At 44.8% G+C, this 22,254-nt stretch overlaps 3 protein-coding genes across 3 annotated transcripts; 1 reads left to right on the top strand and 2 right to left on the bottom strand.

Moving 5' to 3' along the window:
- Positions 1-1,259: 1,259 nt before the first annotated feature.
- On the bottom strand, positions 1,260-1,766 carry LOC137348567 (zinc finger protein 664-like). The gene has a single exon (XM_068013864.1). The coding sequence runs from the start codon at positions 1,764-1,766 to the stop codon at positions 1,260-1,262; it is 507 nt and encodes a 168-aa protein (XP_067869965.1).
- Positions 1,767-7,503: 5,737 nt separating this feature from the next.
- LOC137348566 (zinc finger protein 239-like) lies at positions 7,504-12,771 on the top strand. Its single transcript, XM_068013862.1, has 2 exons — positions 7,504-7,626; positions 8,170-12,771. Exons 1-2 carry the CDS (start codon positions 7,504-7,506, stop codon positions 8,785-8,787), a joined length of 741 nt encoding a protein of 246 aa, XP_067869963.1. The 3' UTR covers positions 8,788-12,771.
- A 6,496-nt stretch (positions 12,772-19,267) lies between these two features.
- On the bottom strand, positions 19,268-22,020 carry LOC137348419 (zinc finger protein 436-like; the record flags this gene model as incomplete). Its single annotated transcript, XM_068013730.1, has 1 exon — positions 19,268-22,020. A coding segment is annotated over one exon (879 nt), but the record flags the coding sequence as incomplete, so codon positions are not given.
- Between the last annotated feature and the right edge of the window lie 234 nt (positions 22,021-22,254).

Here is a 22,254-nt window from a genome sequence, read left to right as displayed (position 1 = left end):
CTACATGGGCTTTTGCGACAATCTGGTCGTTTGATGATCACTGTTAATGAGACTAGCATTTTATTCCAGATTGATTAATTAATTTAATTTAAATTCCACCAGCTGCCATGGTGGGATTTAAACTCTTCTCCAGATCATTTGCCTGGGCCTCTGGATTACTAGTCCAGTAACGTGACAACCATGCTACCATTACCCATAAAACAGATGGGTTTCTCTTATCTTTGGGTTCAATGTTCTTCTGATCAATTTGATGGATGTCAGAGATGGGTTTTGGGGCTTACTGAGCATCGAGTGTCTGCTTGAAGCATTCTCTAATCAGATGCACCTTGAGTTCGATACAGAGTAGAGCTCCCGCTGCACGGTCCCATCAAACATTCCAGGGGCAAGTACAGTACAGGTTAGGTGCAGAGTAAAGCTCCCTCTATAATGTCTGACCAAACACTCCCAGGGCAGGTACAACATGGGTTAGATATAGGTACACTTGAGGCCTTCCATGACTGGTGGGCACCGCAGGGACTGGAGTGCATCATTGACACTGAGAATGGCATTTTAATTTGAGTTTTGTTTTATTTATCTGTTTTAATAAAGTTATTTTATAAAACATATATAAGGGGGGCCTGAGGAATAAAGGCCCCCTCATCAAAAATATATAAAAGGGGTTTGGGGTGTAAAGGCAAAAAAAAAGGGTTAGGTACAGAGTAAAGCTCCCTCTACAGTGTCCCATTAAATACTCCCAGAACAGGTACAGCATGGGGTTAGATAGAGTAAAGCTCCCTCTACACTGTCCCCATCAAACACTCCCAGAACAGGGACAGCAAGGGGTTAGATACAGAGTAAAGCTCCCTCTACAGTGTCCCACTAAATACTCCCGAGGCAGGTACAGCATGGGTTAGATACGAAGTAAAACTCCCTCAGCAATGTACCTCTCCTCCCCTGAAGGTGCTGACACTGGCTGGGTTCAGTTCTACACCCACTGGTTCCCCTCCCTCTCCTGAATATTCACGGTTTTCGATTCAGGCCTGAGCCACACCCGGTGTTTGCAAAACCTCCGTCCTCCCTGGATCCCAAGGTCAGGAGAAGGGTTGTGGGGCAAATTAGGGTAAATGCAGTTAGGTCACAATCTCAGTGAATGGTGGACCAGGCCTGAGGGGTTAAATGGGCTACTCCTGTTTGTATGTTTAGATAACTGACAGAACGAATATGATTCAGTTCAGGCTGTGATTAACAGCAGTAACAAAAGCAGAATCCAACCCATACAGTCACGTGTGAGATCTCTGGTGTTTCGACAGGGTGAATGATTGAGTGAATCGCTTGCCAAACACTGAGCAGGTGAAGGGCCTCTCTCTAGTGTGAACTGGCTGGAGTCTCAGAAGATGTGATAATTGGGTGAATCCCTTCCCACACACGGAGCAGGTAAATGTCCTCTCCCTAGTGTGAGTGCATTGGTGTTTCAGCACTTCATTTCTGCTTTTAAAGCTCTTCTCACAGTCAGAACATTTAAAAGGTCTCTGATCTGTGTGAATACGCTGGTGTTTCAGCAAGCTGGATAAATAAGTAAAACCCCGCCCACATTCAGTGCAGGTGAATGGTCTCTCCCCTGTGTGAACTCGCTGGTGTGTCTGGAGGTTGGACAACAGAGTGAATCCCTTCCCACACACTGAGCAGGTGAACGGCTTTTCCCCAGTGTGACTGCGCCGATGTGTTTCCAGTTTGGACGGGTAATCAAACCCCTTCCCACAGTCCTTACATTTCCACGGTTTCTCCATGATTCAGTGTCCTTGTGTCTCTCCAGGTTGGATGATCAGTCAAAACCTTGTCCACACATTGAACACGAGTACAGATCCTCCAAGATGTAAATCATGCAATTTTTTTTCAGGCTGGATAACTGGTTAAAGTTCTTCACACAGTCAACGCACTGAAACACTCTCATTCAGATGTGTGTGAGTGTCTCAGTGCTTTTCCAGTCAGACTGATGTTTGAAATCTTTCCTCACAGACAGGTTAAATAAACATTTCTTTTTGCACATTTAAAGGCCAATGATATTCATGTCTTGATGAATTGAGTGACTGTTGGATCTTGATGACCGTCCCAAACAAGGCAAGAGAATGCACAGTGAATGGTGGAATCCAGAAAGGTGTAGAGGAACAGAAAAAACTTGGAGTACATGTCCATAGATCCCTAAAGGTAGCAGGACAAGTAGAAAAAGTGGTCAAGAAGGCACAAGGGATATTTCCTTTATTAGCGGAGGTGGTGTAGTGGTAATGTCACTGGACTAGTAGTCCAGAGGTTCAGACTAATGCTGACGGGACGTGAGTTCGAATCCCACCACAGGCAGATGGTAAAATTTGAATTCAAATCATAAATCTGGAATTAAAAGCTGGTCTAATGGTGACCATCAAACCATTATTAATTGTTGTAAAAACCCACCTGGTTCATTAATGTCCTTCAGGGAAGGAAATCTGCAGTTGTGTGATAACTAGAAATTTCGAAAATAATGATATGTGGCCTACATGTGACTCTGGATCCACAGCAATGTGGTTGACTTTTATTTGCCCTCTGAAATGGCCCAGCAAGCCATTCAGTTTCTCAAGGGCAGTTGGGGATGGGCAATAAATGCTGGCCTGACCGGTGACACCCACATTCCATGAACGGATTTTAAACAAGTATAACAGCAGAGGGATTATGCTAGAACTGTATAAAACACTAGTAAGGCACTCGCCCCCACAGCTGGAGAACTGTGTTCAGATCTGGTCTCCACATTAATCAACTATAGAGTAAGATTCGATCTATTAATTTGCATAAAACTAAAGCCAATTTGATAACGTCTCATATAATTACAGTCGGTGTTCAATTAATCAATCAGATCTAGGGGATAAAGTGAAATAACGAGCGATGGAGTCAATAAAGTGTTCTGAATTTTTCAGTAAATTAAATCTGATATATAAATAGATAATAAGCATTCAGTAAAACATTTAAGTTAACTCCCTATAAAATAAAGTGACATCAACACAAAGGAAGTAGCTGACAAGTGAGCAGCTGATTCATTTAAATCTTCAGTTTATTTTGATTACGTCAATTAATAGTCTCATGGCAGGGCATGTCAGTCCAGTAGAGTATACATCTTGTTCCATTTGGGAACTCAAGGACACTACTTGTAGGAACATAGGAAATAGGAGCAGGAGTAGGCCATTCAGCCCATCGAGCCTGCTCCCCCATTCAAACAGATCATGGCTGATCATCTACCTCAATGCCACTTTCCCACACTATCCCCATATCCCTTGATATCATTAGTATCCAGATATCTCTTAATTTCTGTCTTGAACATGCTCAATGATTGAGCTTCCACAGCCTTCTGGGGTAGAGAATTCCAAAGATTCACCACCCTCTGAGTGAAGAAATCCCTCATCTCAGACTTAAACGTCCTACCCCTTATTCTGAGACGATGTCCCCTAGTTATGGACTCACCAGCCAGGGGAAACATCCTATTTACGTCCACCCTGTCACGCCCTGTCAGAATTTTGTAAGTTTCAGTGAGATCGCCTCTCATTCTTTAAAACTCTAGAGAATACAGGCCCAGTTTCTGCAATCTCTCCTCATAAGACAATCCCACCATCCCAGGCATTAGTCTGGTGAACCTCCACTGCACTCCCTCTATGGCAATTTTATCCTTCCTTAGATAAAGAGACCAAAACAGTACACAATACTCCAGGTGCGATCTCACCAAGGTCCTGTACAATTGAAGCAATACATCTTTACTCTTGTGCTCAAAATCTCTTGCAATGAAGGCCAACATACCATTTGCCTTCCTAATTGCTTGCTGCATCTGCATACGAGCTTTTAAGTGACTCATGAACAAAGACACCCAGGTCCCTTTGCACATCAACACTTCCTAACCTCCCTCCTTCTGTTTTTTTCTACCAAGTGGATCACCTCACACGTATTCACATTATATTCCCTCTGCCATGTTCTTGCCCATTCACTTTGCTTGTCTAAATCCCCTTGAAGCCTCCTTGCAACCTCCTCACAACTTACATTCCCACCTAGTTTTGTGTCAGCAGCAAATTTGGAAATATTACAATTGGTCCCCATATCCAAGTCATTTATATAGATTGTAAACAGCTGTGGTCCCAGCACTGATCCTTGCGGTACCCCACTAATAACAGCCTGGCATCCTGAGAATGACCTGTTTATTCCAACTCTCTGTTTTCTGTCCATTAACCAATTCTCAATCCATTGCAGTATATTACCCCCAATCCCATATGCTCTAATTTTGTTTACTAACCTCCTATGTGGGACCTTATCAAAAGCCTTCTGAAAATCCAAATACACCACATCCACTGGTTCTCCTTTATCTATGTTACAAGTAACATCCTTAAAAAATCTCCAACATATTTGTCAAACATGATTTCCCTCTCATAAATCCATGTTGCCTCTGCCCAATCATTTTTTTAAAGTTTCTAGTTATTACATCCTTTATAATAGGTTCTAACATTTTCCCTACTACTGACATCAAACTAACTGGTCTGCAGTTTCCAGTTTTCTCTCTCCCTCCCTTTTTAAATAGTGGGGTTACATTTGCTACTTTCCAGTCTGTAGGAACTTTTCCAGAATCTATAGAACTTTGAAAGATAACCATCAATGCATCCACTATCTCTATAACCAACTCCTTCAACACTCTGGGATGTAGCTCATCTGGTCCAGGGGATTTATCAACCTTCAGTTAATTTTTTGAGTACTCCTCTTTATTAAAACTAATTTCTTTCAGTCCTTCATTTTCACAAGTCCCTTGTTTCCCTAGTATTTGTAGGAGATTTTCTGCATCTTCCTCTGTGAAGACAGTCACAAAGTAATGGTTTAGTTTCTGCACCGTTTTCCTATTCTATTACAAATTCTCCTCTCTCTGCCTGTAATGGACCCATATTTGTTCTTGCTAAACTTTTCCTTTTCACATACCGTAAGGAGCTTTTACAGTTTGCATTCATGTTTCTCTCTAGCTTGCATTCATATTCTCTTTTCCCTATCAGTTTCTTGGTCATCCTTTGCTGGATTCTAAATTGGTCCCAATTCTCGGGCTTACCACGTTTTCTGGTAATTCTTATAAGCTACTTCCTTTGAGCTAATACTCATGATGTCCATATCCCAAGAATGAAGTAGTAAAATCTGCATATGTAAAATGGATTAGAAGCCTCTACAGAAATATTTGTTCCTAATACAATTATCTTTACAGAGTACAGACAATGTCTGTTTAGCAACCTCATCTCCCTAGAATCTACCTCCCTTGACAGTCCCACAGTGATAATTGTTGGACCCAACTGGGCTCAAATGTACTCAAGGTTAAACCCAGCAGCTTCTTCTCCATCTTCATTCCAACTCAAACTAATGCTACAAAAAGACCTACACAGGAGGCCAGAGATTGACATACTCCTCGATACAAACTGGCTTTTAACTGGTGTGTTTGTGTTTCTCAACTCAGTTCTGGGAGCAACAGCTACAAGTTAAACAAAAGCAAAATATGGTAGATGCTGTGTATCTAAAATAAAGAGAAAAAATGTTGGAAATAAATAAGCAGGTCGGGCAGCATATGTGGAGAAAGAGACAGTTAACGTTTCAGGGTGTGCAGAATGAATTATTGGGAATAAAAATGGTGCAGAATTTGATGGTCAAGAGAAGCTCAGAAGTGGAGGAGAAATGGACTATAGCACAGGAAAAACAATTCCTGACCATGAAAGATACAGTGCGAAGATAAAGCTGGTAATTCAGCAGTGCATGATCAGAGGTTGGGCAGCAGTGGAAACCTCATTTAGTCTTGGTTGACAGAAACAGTAGTAAAATACCAAACACGGCTAAAGTATAGCCATTATTAGAGGGAGAGAAAGTTAGACACAGGCAGAAAGGCGATCGGCAAAGGCAGAGGTGAAACAGAGCAATGGATGGACATAGATTCAGATCCACAGCAAAGGAGCACATCAACCCAGTCATGGAACCTCTCACAGATAACACAACATAGCACTAAAAGTTCTAAATTGTAGATAAATGTTCAAAAATAAACACCTCTGAAACGATTTCACTGTTTTCACATTTAAAATTTCCTGCTGTGTTCTGCAGCTGGAAAGATCTCAGAAACCCTGGGGTCAGAGGTTTCAAACTTCCCGCCACTGAGGAAATAGCTAGTGACTGAGATTACGTCACCAAGCAATTGCCGCAGTGTGAAGACGTCACCTCGCAAGCACAGACCGTCTACGCAGGCGCACTGCTGGACTGTATCGAGTATGCGCAGTGTCACATCGATCGGAGCTGTGCGACTGGTGGAGACGCTTTTGCAGCGGGTGAGAGTCGCCGGGGCGCAGGGAGGAATGGAGCCGGCGAGTGGGCGGGAAGCCTTCAGAAACACCTGGTATAGGCTGCCAGCCCCGAATAAGAACATCCAGATCCCGCCTTTGCAGTTCCGGGGCTTTTTCCCGGGAACAGGAGAGAGGCTAACGGCCGCCATTTTGGCTGAGCGGGGAGTAGAGCGCATGCGCGGTCATCTTGGTGACGACACAGAGTGGGCGGGGCTTCAAGGTTCCGAAGAAGGGTCACTGACCCGAAACGTTAACTCTGCTTCTCTTTTCACAGATGCTGCCAGACTTGCTGAGTGATTCCAGCATTTCTTGTTTTTATTCAAGGTCCCAGTGACCAGGAGACAAAATCATTGATCTGATTCATTCTGCACACAGGGGCTGGAGATCTGAACCCAGTCAGAGTAGAGGGAGGGAGAAAACTGGCAGTGGAGGTAAGAAATGGTGCAGATGGGTTTGGATTTCAGCACAGAGAGGAGGGACAGCGATTTACAGCTTTGGGGGAACATGAGAGGAAAAAATGTTCCATAGAAACTAGAATTGTCTGTTTTGAATTTCTTTCTTGTACTGACAGTGATGACTTTTGTGAACTCCTTCTATAGCGGGTTAGAAGGGGAGGATTTGCAGACTCTGCACACAGGGATTTCTCATTGTTTCTCCTGAAGGTGCTGGTAAGTTCTGCGGTTACTGTTTACACCCCATTGAATTGTAACAGAAATGATCTGAAATTGTTGAACTCGATGTTGAGTACAGAAGACTGAAGTGCCGAATTGAAAGATGAGCTGCTGTTGAGCTTCATTAGAAAGTGAAGGAGTCCAAGGGCAGAGTTTGAGTGGAACAGAGAATTCAGATGACAGACGACAAGGGTTATCTTGCATACTCAATGGAGGTGTTCCACAAAGTGGTCACCCAATCTGCATTTGGGCTCTGCAGTGCAGAAGAAATTGCATTGTGAGCAGTGAATACGGTGTACGTAAAAAAATACAAGTAAATAGCTGAATCACCTTGAGGGAGAGTTTGGGGCCTTGGACATCTCCTGTGCTTGCATGGGAAGGGAAGTGGGTGTTGGATGTGATACGGGTTGCAGAGGGAATGGTCCCACCAGAATGCTGAAAGGGGAGGGAAAGATGTGCTTGTTGGTGGCATCACATTGGAGCTGGGGGAAATGATGGATAATGATGCGTTGAATGTGGAGGCTGGTGGGGTTGTAGGTCAGAAGAAGGGGAATCCTATTGTGCTTCTGGGAGATGGGAATTGGAATGGAACAGGAAGGAGGAGGCTGGAAGGAGTAGGTTTATTAACCCTGGGCAGCTCAGGGTTCACACACCGAGAGCAGCCCTAGGCTCCAATATAAAACAGGGAACATTATCTGATTTACAGACACCTAGTGTCGGCCTCAAACTCCAAATAAGAAACTACTGAGTTTGCATCGTGTGCAGCGGCAGCTGCTGGGCTTCTCCCAGTGACAGGCCCAGATTAATGATCATTTTATAGCAGGCAATGTGCAGCAGGGCGCCTGTCCAGCCATCCTGGGCCAGGAAGCAGGAGGAGAGAAAGTTGTGAATTTCTATCCTGAACTGACAATAATGGCTTTTGTAAACTCCTTTTACAGGGGATTAGAAGGGGAAGATTTCCAAACAGGAAACTCAAACCAAACATCACGCCACGATCTGACAGAGCCACTTGATTCATCAGGACCTGAATATGATTGGCTTTTAAATGTGGAAGGAGAACTGTTTTAACTAGTTATAAAGCCTGAAAAACATCGCACCATTCACAGTGGGGAGAAACTGCACACGTGTTCTGTGTGTGAACGAACTGATTGTCCAAGCTGGAGAGACACAAAGACACTCGCAGCACGGAGAAACCGTGGAAATGTGGGGACTGTGGGAAGGGATTCAGTTACCCGTCTGAGCTGGAAATACATCAACGCAGTCACACTGGGGAGAGGCCGTTCAGCTGCTACATTTGTGGGGATGAATTCACACAGAAATCCAGCCTTTTGACACACCGCCGGGTTCACACTGGGGAAAGACCATTCACCTGCTCTGCCTGTGGGAAAGGATTCGCTCAGAGTTCCAGCCTTCGGAGACACCAGCGGGTTCACACCGGAGAGAAACCGTTCACCTGCTCCGAGTGTGGGAAGGGATTCGTTCAGTCATCCGAGCTTCTGGCACACCAGCGTGTTCATACTAGGGAGAGGCCTTTTGAATGTTCTGACTGTCAGAAACACTTTAAAAGCACAAAACAGCTTGTAGCCCATAAGCGCAGTCACACTGGGGAGAAGCCGGTTACATGCTCCGAGTGTGAGAAGGGATTCACTCGATCATCCAGCTTGCTGACACACCAGCAAATTCACACTGGGGAGAAGACGTTCATGTGCACTGTTTGTGGGAAGGGATTCATTCAGTCATCACATTTGCAGAAACACAAGCGAGTTCACAAGTGACTGCAGCAGTTGGATTCTGCTGTTTTAGCTGCTGTTAATCAGGTTCAGAACTGAACATGTTCATTCTGACAGTTGGGGTTTGTTTTTGCTGATGTTAATAAGTCCTGTAACTGGACTGGAGTTTAATAATCTGGAATTTAGCTGATTGCATTCTCGGACCTGCAGTGTCTCTTTAAGAACCGCTGTCTGTGATTTTTACTTAAAGAACTGGCTGAACTCACGATGCAGCAAAGGCTACGTACCTGACAACATCCTGGCTATAGTACTGAAGGCTTGAGCTCCAGATCCAGCTGCATCCCTAGCTAAGCTGCTCCAGTATAACCATATCACTGGCACCTATCCAACAGTGTGGAAATTTGCCCAGGTATATGTTCACAATAAACAGGACAAATCCAATCCAGCCAATTATTGCCCCATCAGTCTGCTCTCGATCATCAGCAAAGTGTTGGAAGGTGTCATTGACCATGCTATCAAGCTGCACTTACTCAGCAACAGCTTCCTTATGGTGCTCAGTTTAGGTTCTACCAGAGACACTTGGCTCCAGACCTAATTTCCAGCCTTGGTCCAAGCATGGACAACAGAACTGAATTCCAGAGTTGAGAGTGACTGCCTTTGACATCATTCGGGTTGGACAACAAATTCTGGCCTTGGCAGCGACGCTCACATCCCAAGCACTAACACCGAGGCACCGAATCCAGGGAGGATTATCACCGAGGCACCAAATCCAGGGAGGAACCCCACCGAGGCACCAAATCAAAGAACAAACAAAGAACAGTACAGCACAGGAACAGGCCATTCGGCCCTCTAAGCCTGCGCCGATCTTGATGCCTGTCTAAGCTAACACCTTCTGCACTTCCGGGGCCCATATCCCTCTATTCCCTTCCTATTCATGTATTTGTCAAGATGTCTCTTAAACGTCGCTATCGTATCTGCTTCCACCACCTCCTCTGGCAGCAAGTTCCAGGCACTCATCACCCTCTGTGTAAAAAACTTGCCTCGCACATCCCCTCTAAACTTTGCCCCTCGCACCTTAAACCTATGTCCCCTAGTAACTGACTCTTCCACCCTGGGAAAAAGCTTCTGACTATCCACTCTGTCCATGCCGCTCATAACTTTGTAAACCTCTATCATGTCGCCCCTCCACCTCCGTCATTCCAGTGAAAACAATCCGAAATCCAGGGAGGACTCCCACCGAGGCACCAAATTCAGGGAGGACTCCCACCGAGGCACCAAATCCAGGGTGGACTCACAGTGAACACCAAATCCAGGGAGGACTCACACTGTGATAAGTCCAGGGGCCACTCACTGTAACATCAAATCCAGGGACCATGTACCCTGATACACCAAATCTGGAATCAGAGAGCCTATGACTGGATGTAATCAGTGCAACATCAAGTCTAATGTCCCTGATGTCTTTTTCTGTGGGAAATGTAGAGATGTGAAAGAGGGGAGGAAATTAGGCTTGGGCCAGAAAGAAGGTTCCTTGAATGAAAAATTCATGAGGTTTTGTGACTCATCAGCGTGAGCATAAAAAAACAGGAAGTGAAAAAAAAATGTCAGCTGACACTGGTGTTGTTAATAGTCGTTTCAAACCCTAATCACTAACTCCTAAACCTAACTCCCTATTAACGACCCACAACCACTAATGCCAAACCCAACCAATAACTACCAACGCCAAACCCAACCAATAACTGCCAACCCCAAACCCAACCAATAATGACCAACGCCAAACCCAACCAATAACTATCAACCCCAAACCCAACCAATAACTACCAACGCCAAACCCAACCAATAACTGCCAACCCCAAACCCAACCAATAATGACCAACGCCAAACCCAACCAATAACTATCAACCCCAAACCCAACCAATAACGACCAACGCCAAACCCAACCAATAACTAACAACTCCAATCCCAACCAATAACTACCAACACCCAATCCCAACCAATAACTATCAACGCCAAATCCAGCCAATAACTACCAACGCCAAACCCAACCAATAACTACCAATGCCAAACCCAGCCAATAACTACCAATGCCAAACCCAGCCAATAACTACCAATGCCAAACCCAGCCAATAACTACCAACGCCAAACCCAGCCAATAACTACCAATGCCAAACCCAGCCAGTAACTACCAACCTCAGTCCCAGCCACTAACCCCAACCCTAATCAATAACCACTAGTCCAAAACACTAACCCCTGACCCTACAACCTAACCAAGGATTATTGACATGGATCAATGGAGGAGCTAAAGAGCTGATAAAGAAAGAGTTTGAAACAATTCTCTTTATTAAAGAAATATCAGATGGTATGTTAGTAACAAACGATTGAATCGACAAGACCATCAAAATTAGCAATGACAATTATAAAGATCAGAACATTTCAAAGGCTCTCACACGCAGTATCTGTGGAAGAGTTTTATTAAATCAGATCCAAAAAGGGTGAAATGATACAGTAAATAACAGATTTCAAATTGTATACAAGAGAGATCTATACAGGGGCGGTTCAAAGGAACTCCAGATGGGTGTAAAGTGAGACACTGCAGTTCAGTCTATGACACCCACAAGCCGTGCACTCAAACTGAACAAGCTTGGGGTTTCTTCTTATTCGTTTTACAGTAGAAGCAAAAATCACATTAAATATCAATATCTGAGTCAGAAATCCAGGCCAAAGCTTCCGGTGTAACAGTGTGGATATGGTGTAAGCTGCCTGTGAATCTCCTCTGAGGACAGTGTTTGACAATGTTCTCCAGGGTCTGTTTAGGAGCTCCACAGTCCCATGATGGAGATGCTTTAATCTTCCAGCTATGGAGAATGTGGCAGCAGTCACCATGACCGGGTCTGAGGCTGTTCTCGGGTGGATGGTGACAGCCTTCTCGTGGCTCACCCTGTTCCATCATCTTAGATCACAACTAACATCATCTCAAAGGACACCGAACTTGTTAAATCAACTTCCTGGTGAGAGCAGCAAATGAAACAGTCCTCTTCAGGACCAGAGAAAACCACATGTCGGGCCAACCACCCGAATAAGTTAACTTAACATCGAAGGCATCTCTCACACATATCTCCCTTGGCTATCAAAAATCTATCTAACTCAGCCTTGAATAAATTCAATGACCCTGTCTCCACTGCTTTAGGTGGAAGCGGATTCCACAGACTAATGAGTCTTGAGAAAAATAATTCTCCTCATCTCCGTCTTAAAAAGGAGACCTCTTATTCTGAAACTGTGTTCCCTTGTTCTAGTCACCCCCACAGGAGGAAACATCCTCCCAGGATCCACTTTGTCAAGTCGCCTCATATCTTCCATGTTTCAATAAGATCACCTCTCATTCTTCTAAACTGCAATGGGTAAAGGCCCAGCCTGTTTAACCTTTCTTCATGAGATAAGCCCTTCATCCACGGAATTAGTCGAGTGAACCTTCTCTGAACTGGGTGGCACAGTGGTGCAGTGGTATGGGTGGCGCAGTGGTTAGCACCGCAGCCTCACAGCTCCAGTGACCCAGGTTCAATTCTGGGTACTGCCTGTGTGGAGTTTGCAAGTTCTCTCTGTGTTTGCGTGGGTTTACTCCGGGTGCTCCGGTTTCCTCCCACATGCCAAAGACTTGCAGGTTGATAGGTAAATTGGCCATTAGCAATTGCCCCTAGTATAGGTACGTGGTAGGGAAATATAGGGACAGGTGGGGATGTGGTAGGAATATGGAATTAGTGTGGGATTAGTATAAATGGGTGGTTGATGGTTGGCACAGACTCGGTGGGCCGAAGGGCCTGTTTCAGTGCTGTATCTCTAAACTAAACTAAACTGAACTGTTTCAAATAAGGAGACCAAAACTGTACATAGTACTCCAGATGTGGTCTCACCAAAGTCCTGTACAGCTGCAGTAAAACTTCACAACTTTTATATTCCATTCCTCTTGCAATGAACATCAACATTACATGTTCCAATCACTTGCTGCAGCTGCATGCTCACATTTTGTGATTCATGTACCAGGACACCCAGATCCATCTGTACCATGGAGTTCAGCAATCTCTCCATTTCAACAGCTTTTCTGTTCTTCCTACCAAATTGGCAAGTTCACATTTTCCCACATTATACTCCATCTGCCAAATTTATGCCCACTCACTTAACCTATCCACATCACCTTGTGACTCTTTACCTCCTCATGTCAACTTACTTTCCTTCCTATCTTGGTGTCATTGGCAAATTTAGCAATCATATATTTGATCCCTTCATCCAAGTCATTGATATAAATTGTGAACAGAATGTAAGAAATTAGAAGGAGTACAGGAGCAAGAGATCTGGAAAACACTCACAGAAATTACTGAAAGGAACAACACACGTTCATAAGGCTATAAGAGAGCAAAGGATATCCTCAGGATCATCGAGAGGAATTAGTTCACCAGCAGGGAAGTACTATTAAATTTATAGAGAACCTTGTTTAGACCACACAATTGTTATAGCACACCAATCCGATTCACTCCACATGATATCAAGAAATGGCTGAAGGCACTGGATATTGCAAAGGTTATGGGCCCTGACAACATTCCGGCAATGGTACTGAAGACTTGTGCTTCAGAACTAGCCGTGCCCCGAGCCAAGCTGTTCCAGTACAGTTACAACACTGGCATCTACCTGGAAATGTGTAAAACTGCCCAGGTACATCCTGTACACAAAAAGCAGGACAAGTCCAACCCGGCCAATTACCGCCCCATCTGTTTACTCTCAATCATCGGTAAAAGTGATGGAAGGTGTCGTCGACAGTGCCATCAAGCGGCACTTGCTTAGCAATCACCTGCTCAGCGACGCTCAGTTTGGGTTCCGCCAGGGCCACTCGGCTCCTGACCTCATTACAGCCTTGGTTCAAACATGGACAAAGGAGCAGAATTCAGGAGGTGAGGTGGGGTGAGAGTGACTGCCCTTGACATCGAGGCAGCATTTGACCAATTATGGCATCAAGGAGCCCTAGCAAAACTGGAGTCAATGGTAATCTGGGGGAAATCCCTCTGCTGGTTGGAGTCATACTTAGCACAAAGGAAGATGGTTGTAGATTTTGCAGGTCAATCATCTGAGCTCCAAGACATCACTGCAGGAGTTCCTCAGGGTAGTGTCCTAGGTCCAATCATCTTCAGCCGCTTCATCAATGACCTTCCCTCATCATAAGGTCAGAAGTGGGGATGTTCGCTGATCATTGCACAATTTTCAGCACCATTCGTGACTCCTCAGATACTGAAGCAGCCCACGTCCAGATGCAGCAAGACCTGGACAATATCCAGGCTTGGGCTGATAAGTGGCAAGTAGCATTCGTGCCACACAAGTGCCAGACAATGACCATCTCTAACAAGAGAGAATCTAACCATCTCCCTTTGACATTCAATGGCATTACCATCGCTGAATCCCCCACTATCAACATCCTGGGGATTACCATTGACCAGAAACTGAACTGGAGCAGCCACATAAATGCTGTGGCTACAAGAGCAGATCAGATGCTGGAAATTCTGTGGTGAATAACCCACCTCCTGACTCCCCAAAGCCTGTCCACCATCTACAAGGCACAAGTCAGGAGAGTGATGGAATACTCTCCACTTGCCTGTATGGGTGCAGCTCCAACATTCACGAAGCTTGACATAATCCAATACAAAGCAGCCCATCCAGTACTTTCAACATTCATTCCCTTCACCACCGATACACAAAGGCAGCAATGTGTACCATCTACAAGATGCAGTGCAACAATGCACCAAAGCTCCTTCAACAGTACCTTCCAAACCCACGATCTCTACCAGCTAGAAAGACGAGCAGCAGATGCATGGGAACACCACCACCTGCAAGTTCCCGTCCAAGCCACACACCATCCTGACTTGGAGCTATATCGCTGTTCCTTCACTGTCGCTGGGTCAAAATCCTGGAACTCCCTTCCTAACAGCACTGTGGGTGTATCTACCCCACATGGACTGCAGCAGTTCAAGAAGGCAGCTCATCACCACCTTGTCAAGGGCAATTAGGGATGGGCAATAAATGCTGGCCTGGCCAGCAACGCCCACATCTGATGAACAAATGAATTTTTTAAAAAGGCCATTCGACCCATTGTGTCTGTGCCAGCTCTCCAAAAGAGCAATTTACCTCGTGCAGTTCCCCGGCCTCTCCTTTTGGTCCTGCACATCCTTCCTTTTCAGATAACATCCAATTCCCTCTTGAATGCCTCAATTGAAACTGCCTCCACCACACTCTCAGGCAGTGCATTCCAGATCCTAACCACTCGCTCTGTGAAAAAAGTTTTCCTCATGTCGCCATTGTTTCTTTTACCAATTACTTTAATTGTGCCCTCTTGTTCTCGCTCCATCCACCAATGGGAACAGTTTCTCCCTATCTACTCTGTCCAGATCCTTCATGATTTTCAAGACTTCTATCTAATCTTCTCTCAACCTTCTCTTCTCCAATCTATTCACGTAACTGAAGTTCCTCATCCCTAGAACCATTCTTGGGAATCTTTTCTGTACCCGCTCCAATGCCTTCACATCTTTCCCAAAGTGTGGCACCCAGACCACACTTGAAGGCTGTGGGCCGTTCAGGTCTTCATATACAAAAAGGCAATTGAAGCACTGAAGCCAAAGCCGATTAGATTTACAAAGATGTCACTAGAGAGGATGTAACAATCCAGCAAGATTTTTCAGGCTGGATCTCCTTTCTCTGGAAAAGAGAAGACGAAAAGGAGATTGGATAAAGGTAAGTCGGAACAAAGGGGCAGCAATATAAGATAGACATTAACAGGTCAAATAAAGAATTTAGGAGGAATTTCTCTACTCAGAGAGTGGTGAGAATGTGGAACTCTCTGCCACGTGGAGCAGACGACAATGATGCATTTGAGGGGAGGCTTGATATATCCATGAGGGAGAAGGGAATAGAAGGATATGAGAGCAGGATGATAGGAGGTAATTAGATTGGTTGGGAGGCTGGTTTTTTTATTCTTTCATGGGATATGGAGCATCGCTGGCAAGGCCAACATTTATTACCTGTCCCTAATTGCCCTTGAGATGGTGCGCTGAGCTGCCTACTTGAACTGCTGCACTCTGTGTAGGTACACCCACAGTGCTGTTAGGAGGGGAGTTTCAGGTTTCTGACCCAGTGACAGTGAAGGGATGGTAATATCGTTCCAAGTCAGGATGGTGTGTGGATTGTAGTGGAATTTGCAGGTGTTCCCATGTGTCTATTGCCCTTGTCTTTCTAGGTGGTAGAGGTTGCAGGTGCTGTCGGGAGGGGGCTTGGTGAGTTGCTGTAGTGCATTTTGTACATGGTACAGACTGCTGCCACCGGTGGTGGAGGGAGTGAATGTTTGAAGAGGTTTCCTTCGATGGTATCGAACCTCTTGAGCGTTGTTGACCTGCTCTTGTAGCATTTTGGCAGAACAAATAGGAAAGGTATATACTTCATGGCACAGTTTTAAAGAGTGTGCAGCAACAGAGGGACCTCAGAGTGCATGTGCATCGATCTTTGAAAGTGACAGGACATTTTGAGAGAGTAGTTAGCAAAGAATATGGGGTGTTGGGCTTCATAAATAAAGGCAGTGAACAGAAAAGCAGGAAAGTTATACTGAAGATTTGGTCAGGCCACAACTAGAGTTTTTGCATCCAGTTCCGGTCACCACACTTCCAGAAGGACGCGAGGGTCCTTGGAAGGGTGCAGTGGAGATTTACTAGAATGATGGGCCAAGTGGCCTCTTTCTGTGCTGTCAACTTTCTATGATTCTAATAGCTCTAGGGAGAGGGGAATTTAGCTACAAGGTTAGGTTGGAGAAGCTGGGGTTGTTCGCCTTGGAGCAAAGGAGGTGTACAAGATTATGATAGGTTTAGATAAGGTAGACAATGAAAAGCTGTTCCCATTAGCTGATGGTACAAGAACTAGGGGGCACAGATTTAAGTCTTTGGGCAAGAGATACAGGGGGGATGTGAGGAAGAACTTTTTGTACACCGTGAGTGGTAATGACTGGAACTTGCTGCTTACGAGGGTGGTGGAAGTGGAGACAATCAATGATTTCCGAAGCAAATTGGATAGGCACTTGATCCGCGGGGAGTTCTGAGTAAACACACCGCCATTGAAAACGACAAGTGCTGAAGGGAAAATTCATTTTTTGTCATTCTATTAAGATTGGGCCCTTTCACTACCTATTGAGGTGATGCTAACTTGACCTAGCGTCACCAAATAAAAACAAAAACAGTTAAGATAAATGGCCTAATGCACCACAAATATGAAACAAACAATAATAACAATACAGTGACACAGATAGTTAAATTAAAATGTGAATGTGTAGTTCGATCATCGCCTTGGTCACGGAAGGCAACAAGCATTCACATGGACACCGCATCCTCCTTCTCCAGGGCCACCAGATCACAGACAAGAACACGGAAGAGAGGCTCAAAGCCCCATGGACCCTGCCCATCCTGGACTTGCAAATCAGAGAATTCATCTTCATCAGTGCCCCTGTTACAGGACTCCATATCCACCTCCTCATCACTGGTGCACTGTGTCTGTGCCATCTCCATAAATCCAATCCACTGATTTCTGTTTTGTCATCATCTTTCCATCGATTCTGCTGTCTGACCCGACACTCCACACAGCCTGATCATGGTCACCTTGCAGATTGTACATATTGTTACGGATACCAGGCTGGTTACAAAACAGAAAACAGAGTAGAGGTTTCGAGTAGCTTCTCAGACTGGCACAAAGTGGGAAGTGGTGTTCACAATTTACATCAACAATTTGGACTCAGGAATCATAGAGTTTTGGAGTGATACAGCGCAGATACAGCGCAGAAACAGGCTCTTTAGCTCATCGTGTCTGTGCCGGCCATCAAGCACCTATCTATTCTAGTCCCATTTTCCAGCACTTGGCCCGTAGCCTTGTATGCTATGGCGTTTCAAGTTCTTATCTAAATACTTCTTAAATGTTGTGAGAGTTCCTGCCTCTACCACCCCTTTGGGCAGTGTGTTCCAGATTCCAAACACCCTCTGGGTGAAAAAATGTTTCCTCAAATCCCCTGCCCCTTACCTTAAATCTATCCTGCCTGGTTATTGACATCTCCGCTAAGGGAAAAGGTTTCTTCCTATCTACCCTATCTATACCCCTCATAATTTTGTATACCTCAGCCAGATCCTCCCTCAGCCTACTCTGCTCTATGGAAAACAACCCTAGCCTATCCAGTCTCTCTTCATAGCTGAAATGCTCCAGCCCAGGCAACATCCTGGTGAATCTCCTCTGCACCCTTTCCAGTGCAATCACATCCTTCCTATAGTGTGGTGACCAGAACTGTACACAGTACACCAGCTGTGGCCCTACTAGCGTTTTATACAGTTCCATCATCACACCCCCTGCTCATATATTCTATGCCTCGGCTAATAAAGGTAAGTATCCCATATGCCTTCCTAACCACCTTATCTACCTCTGCTGCTGCCTTCAGTGACCTATGGACAGGAACACCAAGGTCCCTCTGACTCTCTGTACTTCCTATGGTCCTACCATCCATTGTATATTCCCTCGCCTTGTTAGTCCTCCCAAAATGCATCATCTCACACTTCTCAGGATTAAATTCCATTTGCCACTGCTCTGCCCATCTTACCAGCCCATCTATATAATCCTGTAATCTAAGGCTTTCCGCCTCACTATTTCTGACACCACCAATTTTTGTGTCTTCTACGAACTTACTGATCGCACCTCCTACATTCACGTCTAAATCATTAATGTACACTACAATTAGCAAGGGTCCCAGCATCGATCCCTGCGGTAGACCACTGGCCACAGGTTTCCAATCGCAAAAACAACCCTCGACCATCACCCTCTGCTTCCTGCCACTAAGCCAATTTTGGATCCAATTTGCCAAATTGCCCGGGATCCCATGGGCTCTAACCTTCTTTACCAATCTCCCATGCAGGACCTTATCAAAAGGCCTTACTGAAGTCCATGTAGACTACATCAATTGCTTTACACCTAGTCACCTCCTTGAAAAATTCAATCAAATTGGTTAGACATGATCTCCCTGACAAAGCTATGCTGACTATCCTTGATGAATCCCTGCCTCTCCAAGTGGAGATTAATCCTGTCCCTCAGAATTTTTTCCAATAGTTTCCCTACCACTGATGTTAGACTCACCGGCCTGTAATTACCTGGTTTATCCCTGCTACCCTTCTTGAATAATGGTACCACATTCACTGTCTTCCAGTCCTCTGGCACCTCTTCTGTGGCCAGAGAGGATTTGAAAATTTGTGCAGAACCCCTGTAATCTCCTCCCTTGCCTCATATAACAGCCTGGTTACATCTCATCTGGGCCTGGGGATTTATCCACTTTTAAGCCCGCTAAAACCATTAATAACTCCTCCCTTTCAATGCTAATTTGTTCAAGTATATCACAATCCCCCTCCCTGATCTCTACACCTACATCGTCCTTCTCCACAGTGAATCAGAAATACAATTTTGAAATGTGGCAGCACAATTACTGTAAATGACAGATAAGAATTTCCAGCGAACAAAGCTTTCTAGCACAGCTCATTAAATCTTTAATTCAATAGCAGAGAAAACAAGGAGACCAGGAAGTGATCAATCGCTTTATTTATTACCAAATTGGGAGGTATAGCTAATGCCGAGGAAGACTGTGACTAAATCCTGATGTCCAACATGCACACATCAATAAAGTAGGGAAACATGCTGCAAGTCCCATCAAATGTCTGTTGTACAATAGCACCAGTAGCTAACAGGTTCCTATGAACCTCTCTTATCTGCTATATTATACAAACGATACCAAACTTGGGAGTATTGTGAACTGTGAGGATAGTATAGAACTTCAAAAGGACACAGACAGGTTGGTGCAATGGGCAGACAAGTGGCAGATGAAATTTAATGCAGAGAAGTGTGAAGTGATTCATTTTGCTAGAGAGAGCACAGACACTATCAAATAAAGGGTACAATTCTAAAGGGGGTGCAGGAGCAGAGTGATATGGGTCTATATGTGAATAAATAATTGGTGGCAGGACAAGTGGAAAGTTTAGTTACAAAAGCACACAGCATCCTAGGTTTTGTCAATAGGGGCACAGAGTACCAAAACAAGGAAGTTGTGTTAAACTTGCATAAAACACTGGTTTGGCCTCAACTGGAGTATTGCATCCAGTTCTGGGCACCACACTTCAGGAAGGCTTTAGAGAGGGTGCAGAAAAGGTTGATGAGAATGGTTCCAGGAAATGAGGAACTTCAGTTATGTGGATAGATTAGAGAAGCTTCTCTAGAGAAAGTTCAGAGGAGATTTCATCGAGCTATTCAAAATCATGACGGGTTCAGACAGAGTAGATAGAGAGAAACAGTTGCCATTCATGAAAGGATTGAGAATGAGAGGGCACAGATTTAAGGTAATTAGCAGAACAATGAGGAAAAACTTTTTCATGCAGTGGGTAGTTGGGATCTGGAATGCACTGCCTGAGAGTGTGGTGGAGGTAGGTTCAATCAAGGTATGCAAGTGGGAATAGAATTATTATCTGAAATGGAATAATGTTCAGGGCTACAGGGAGAAGACAGGGGAGTGGCACTAGGTAAATGGCTCCTTCAGAGAACCAGCACAGACACAATGGGCCGAATGTCCTCCTTCTGTGCAGTCAGCTTTCTATGATTCTATAATACTAATGCAGTGTGAAACCAATTTATTTTAAATAAGTTAATATTTGTTTTAAATTGGTAGTCTCGGAACTATACTACAAACACATTAAAGCCTGGTAGAATAATGACCACAGTCATTTTCAGACTGGAAATTTAAACCCGCCGTGTCACTTTCAGTCAGGAACAGATCACAGTTTTACACCAATCTCTGATTGGACAGCACGTTTCCAGCATTCACTGTTGTTCTTCCTGACTCTAAACACAGTTGTAAAGGAGCCTTCTGTTCCGTGTCTAGTAGCTCTGAACCATGGAAGAGAGCGGCTGGGACACATTTCTTACACATCTCAGGATTAACCCACACGGGGACTTTGCTGTCAGTGAAGAGAGATGAGAAAGACCAAAGTGCCGTTTGTCCCTCTCAGTGTGATCCTGAAGGACTGTGTCCAGGCTGAAGTTCTGTTCCTGCCACATGATCCTCCCCCCAGATTGTCTTTTCTGAGCTCCAGCCGGGTGTTGTTAAACACTCAAACGGAAAAAGCAAAAATTTACAATGTGTTTAAAACACAGCTTGACATGCTATCTGATTTTTATCCAGAATATTAAACAGCAGCCCATTTATATAGATTATTAACATTGATGGAAACAAACTCCAACTGTCAGAATGAATATGGTTCAGTTCTGGATGTGATTAACAGCAGCAATAACAGCAGAATCCAACCCCTGCAGTCACTTGTGAACTCGCTGGTGTGTCAGCAGGGAGGGAGACTGAGTGAATCCTTTCCCACATACGGAGCAAATGAATGGCCTCTCCCCAGTGTGAACTCGCTGGTGTGTCAGCAGATCCCTTTTACTTTTAAATGTCTTCTCACAGTCAGAACATTGAAAAGGTCTCTTGTCAGTGTGAACAAGTTGATGTGTCAGAAGGTGGGATGACCGAGTGAATCCCTTCCCACATATGGAGCAGGTGAATGGCCTCTCCCCAGTGTGAATGCGTTGATGTGTCAGAAGATCAGACGAATTAGTGAATCCCTTCCCACACATGGAGCAGGAGAATGGCCTCTCCCCAGTGTGAATGCGCTGGTGTGTCAGTAGTTTGGATGGGCGATTAAATCCCTTCCCACACATGGAGCAGGTGAATGGACTCTCCCCAGTGTGAATACGCTGGTGTTTCAGAAGTCTGGATAGCCGATTATATCCCTCCCCACACACAGAACAATTGAATGGACTCTCCCTAGTGTGAACGCGCTGGTGTGACAGCAGGTAGGATGACTGAGTGAATCCCTTCCCACATACAGAGCAGGTAAATGGCCTCTCCCCAGTGTGAATTTGCTGGTGTCTCAGAAGGTTCGATGGATGACTGAATACCTTCCCACACAGGGAGCAGATGAATGAACTCTGCTCAGTGTGAATTTGCTGGTGTCTCAGAAGGTTGGATGAATGAGTGAATCCCTTCCCACACACAGAGCAGGTGAACGGCCTCTCCCCAGTGTGACTGCGCCGATGGGTTTCCAGCTTTGATGGGGAACTGAATCCCTTCCCACAGTCCCCACATTTCCACGGTTTCTCCGTGGTGCCGGTGTCCTCCTGTATCTCCAGGTTGGATGATCAGTTCAAACCTCATCCACACACAGAACAGGTGTACGGTTTCTCCCAAGTGTGAATGGTGCGATGTTTCTTCAGGCCATGTAACTGGTTAAAACATTTTTCCTTCTATATTAAAAAGCCAATGATATTCTGCTTCTGATGTACTGAGTGAATCTGTCAGATTTTGATGTGATGTTTGCTGTGAGTTTCCCATCAGCAAATCCTCCCGTTCTAATACCCTGTAAAAGGAGTTTC

The sequence above is a fragment of the Heterodontus francisci genome, chromosome 34, assembly GCF_036365525.1.
Source record: "Heterodontus francisci isolate sHetFra1 chromosome 34, sHetFra1.hap1, whole genome shotgun sequence".
Taxonomy (NCBI): Eukaryota; Metazoa; Chordata; class Chondrichthyes; order Heterodontiformes; family Heterodontidae; genus Heterodontus; species Heterodontus francisci.
The sequence above is the reverse complement of the archived record's forward strand: the minus strand, read 5'-3'. Positions and strand labels throughout refer to the sequence as shown.

Bases quoted from the DNA above. Each gene is read 5' to 3' on its own strand.
- LOC137348567 (XM_068013864.1), bottom strand. From the start codon at position 1,766: ATGGAGAAACCGTGGAAATGTAAGGACTGTGGGAAGGGGTTTGATTAC.
- LOC137348566 (XM_068013862.1), top strand. From the start codon at position 7,504: ATGATGGATAATGATGCGTTGAATGTGGAGGCTGGTGGGGTTGTAGGT. The intron at 7,627-8,169 runs GTAGGTTTATTA...TGATTGTCCAAG, and splicing joins GAAGGAGGAGGCTGGAAGGA to CTGGAGAGACACAAAGACAC.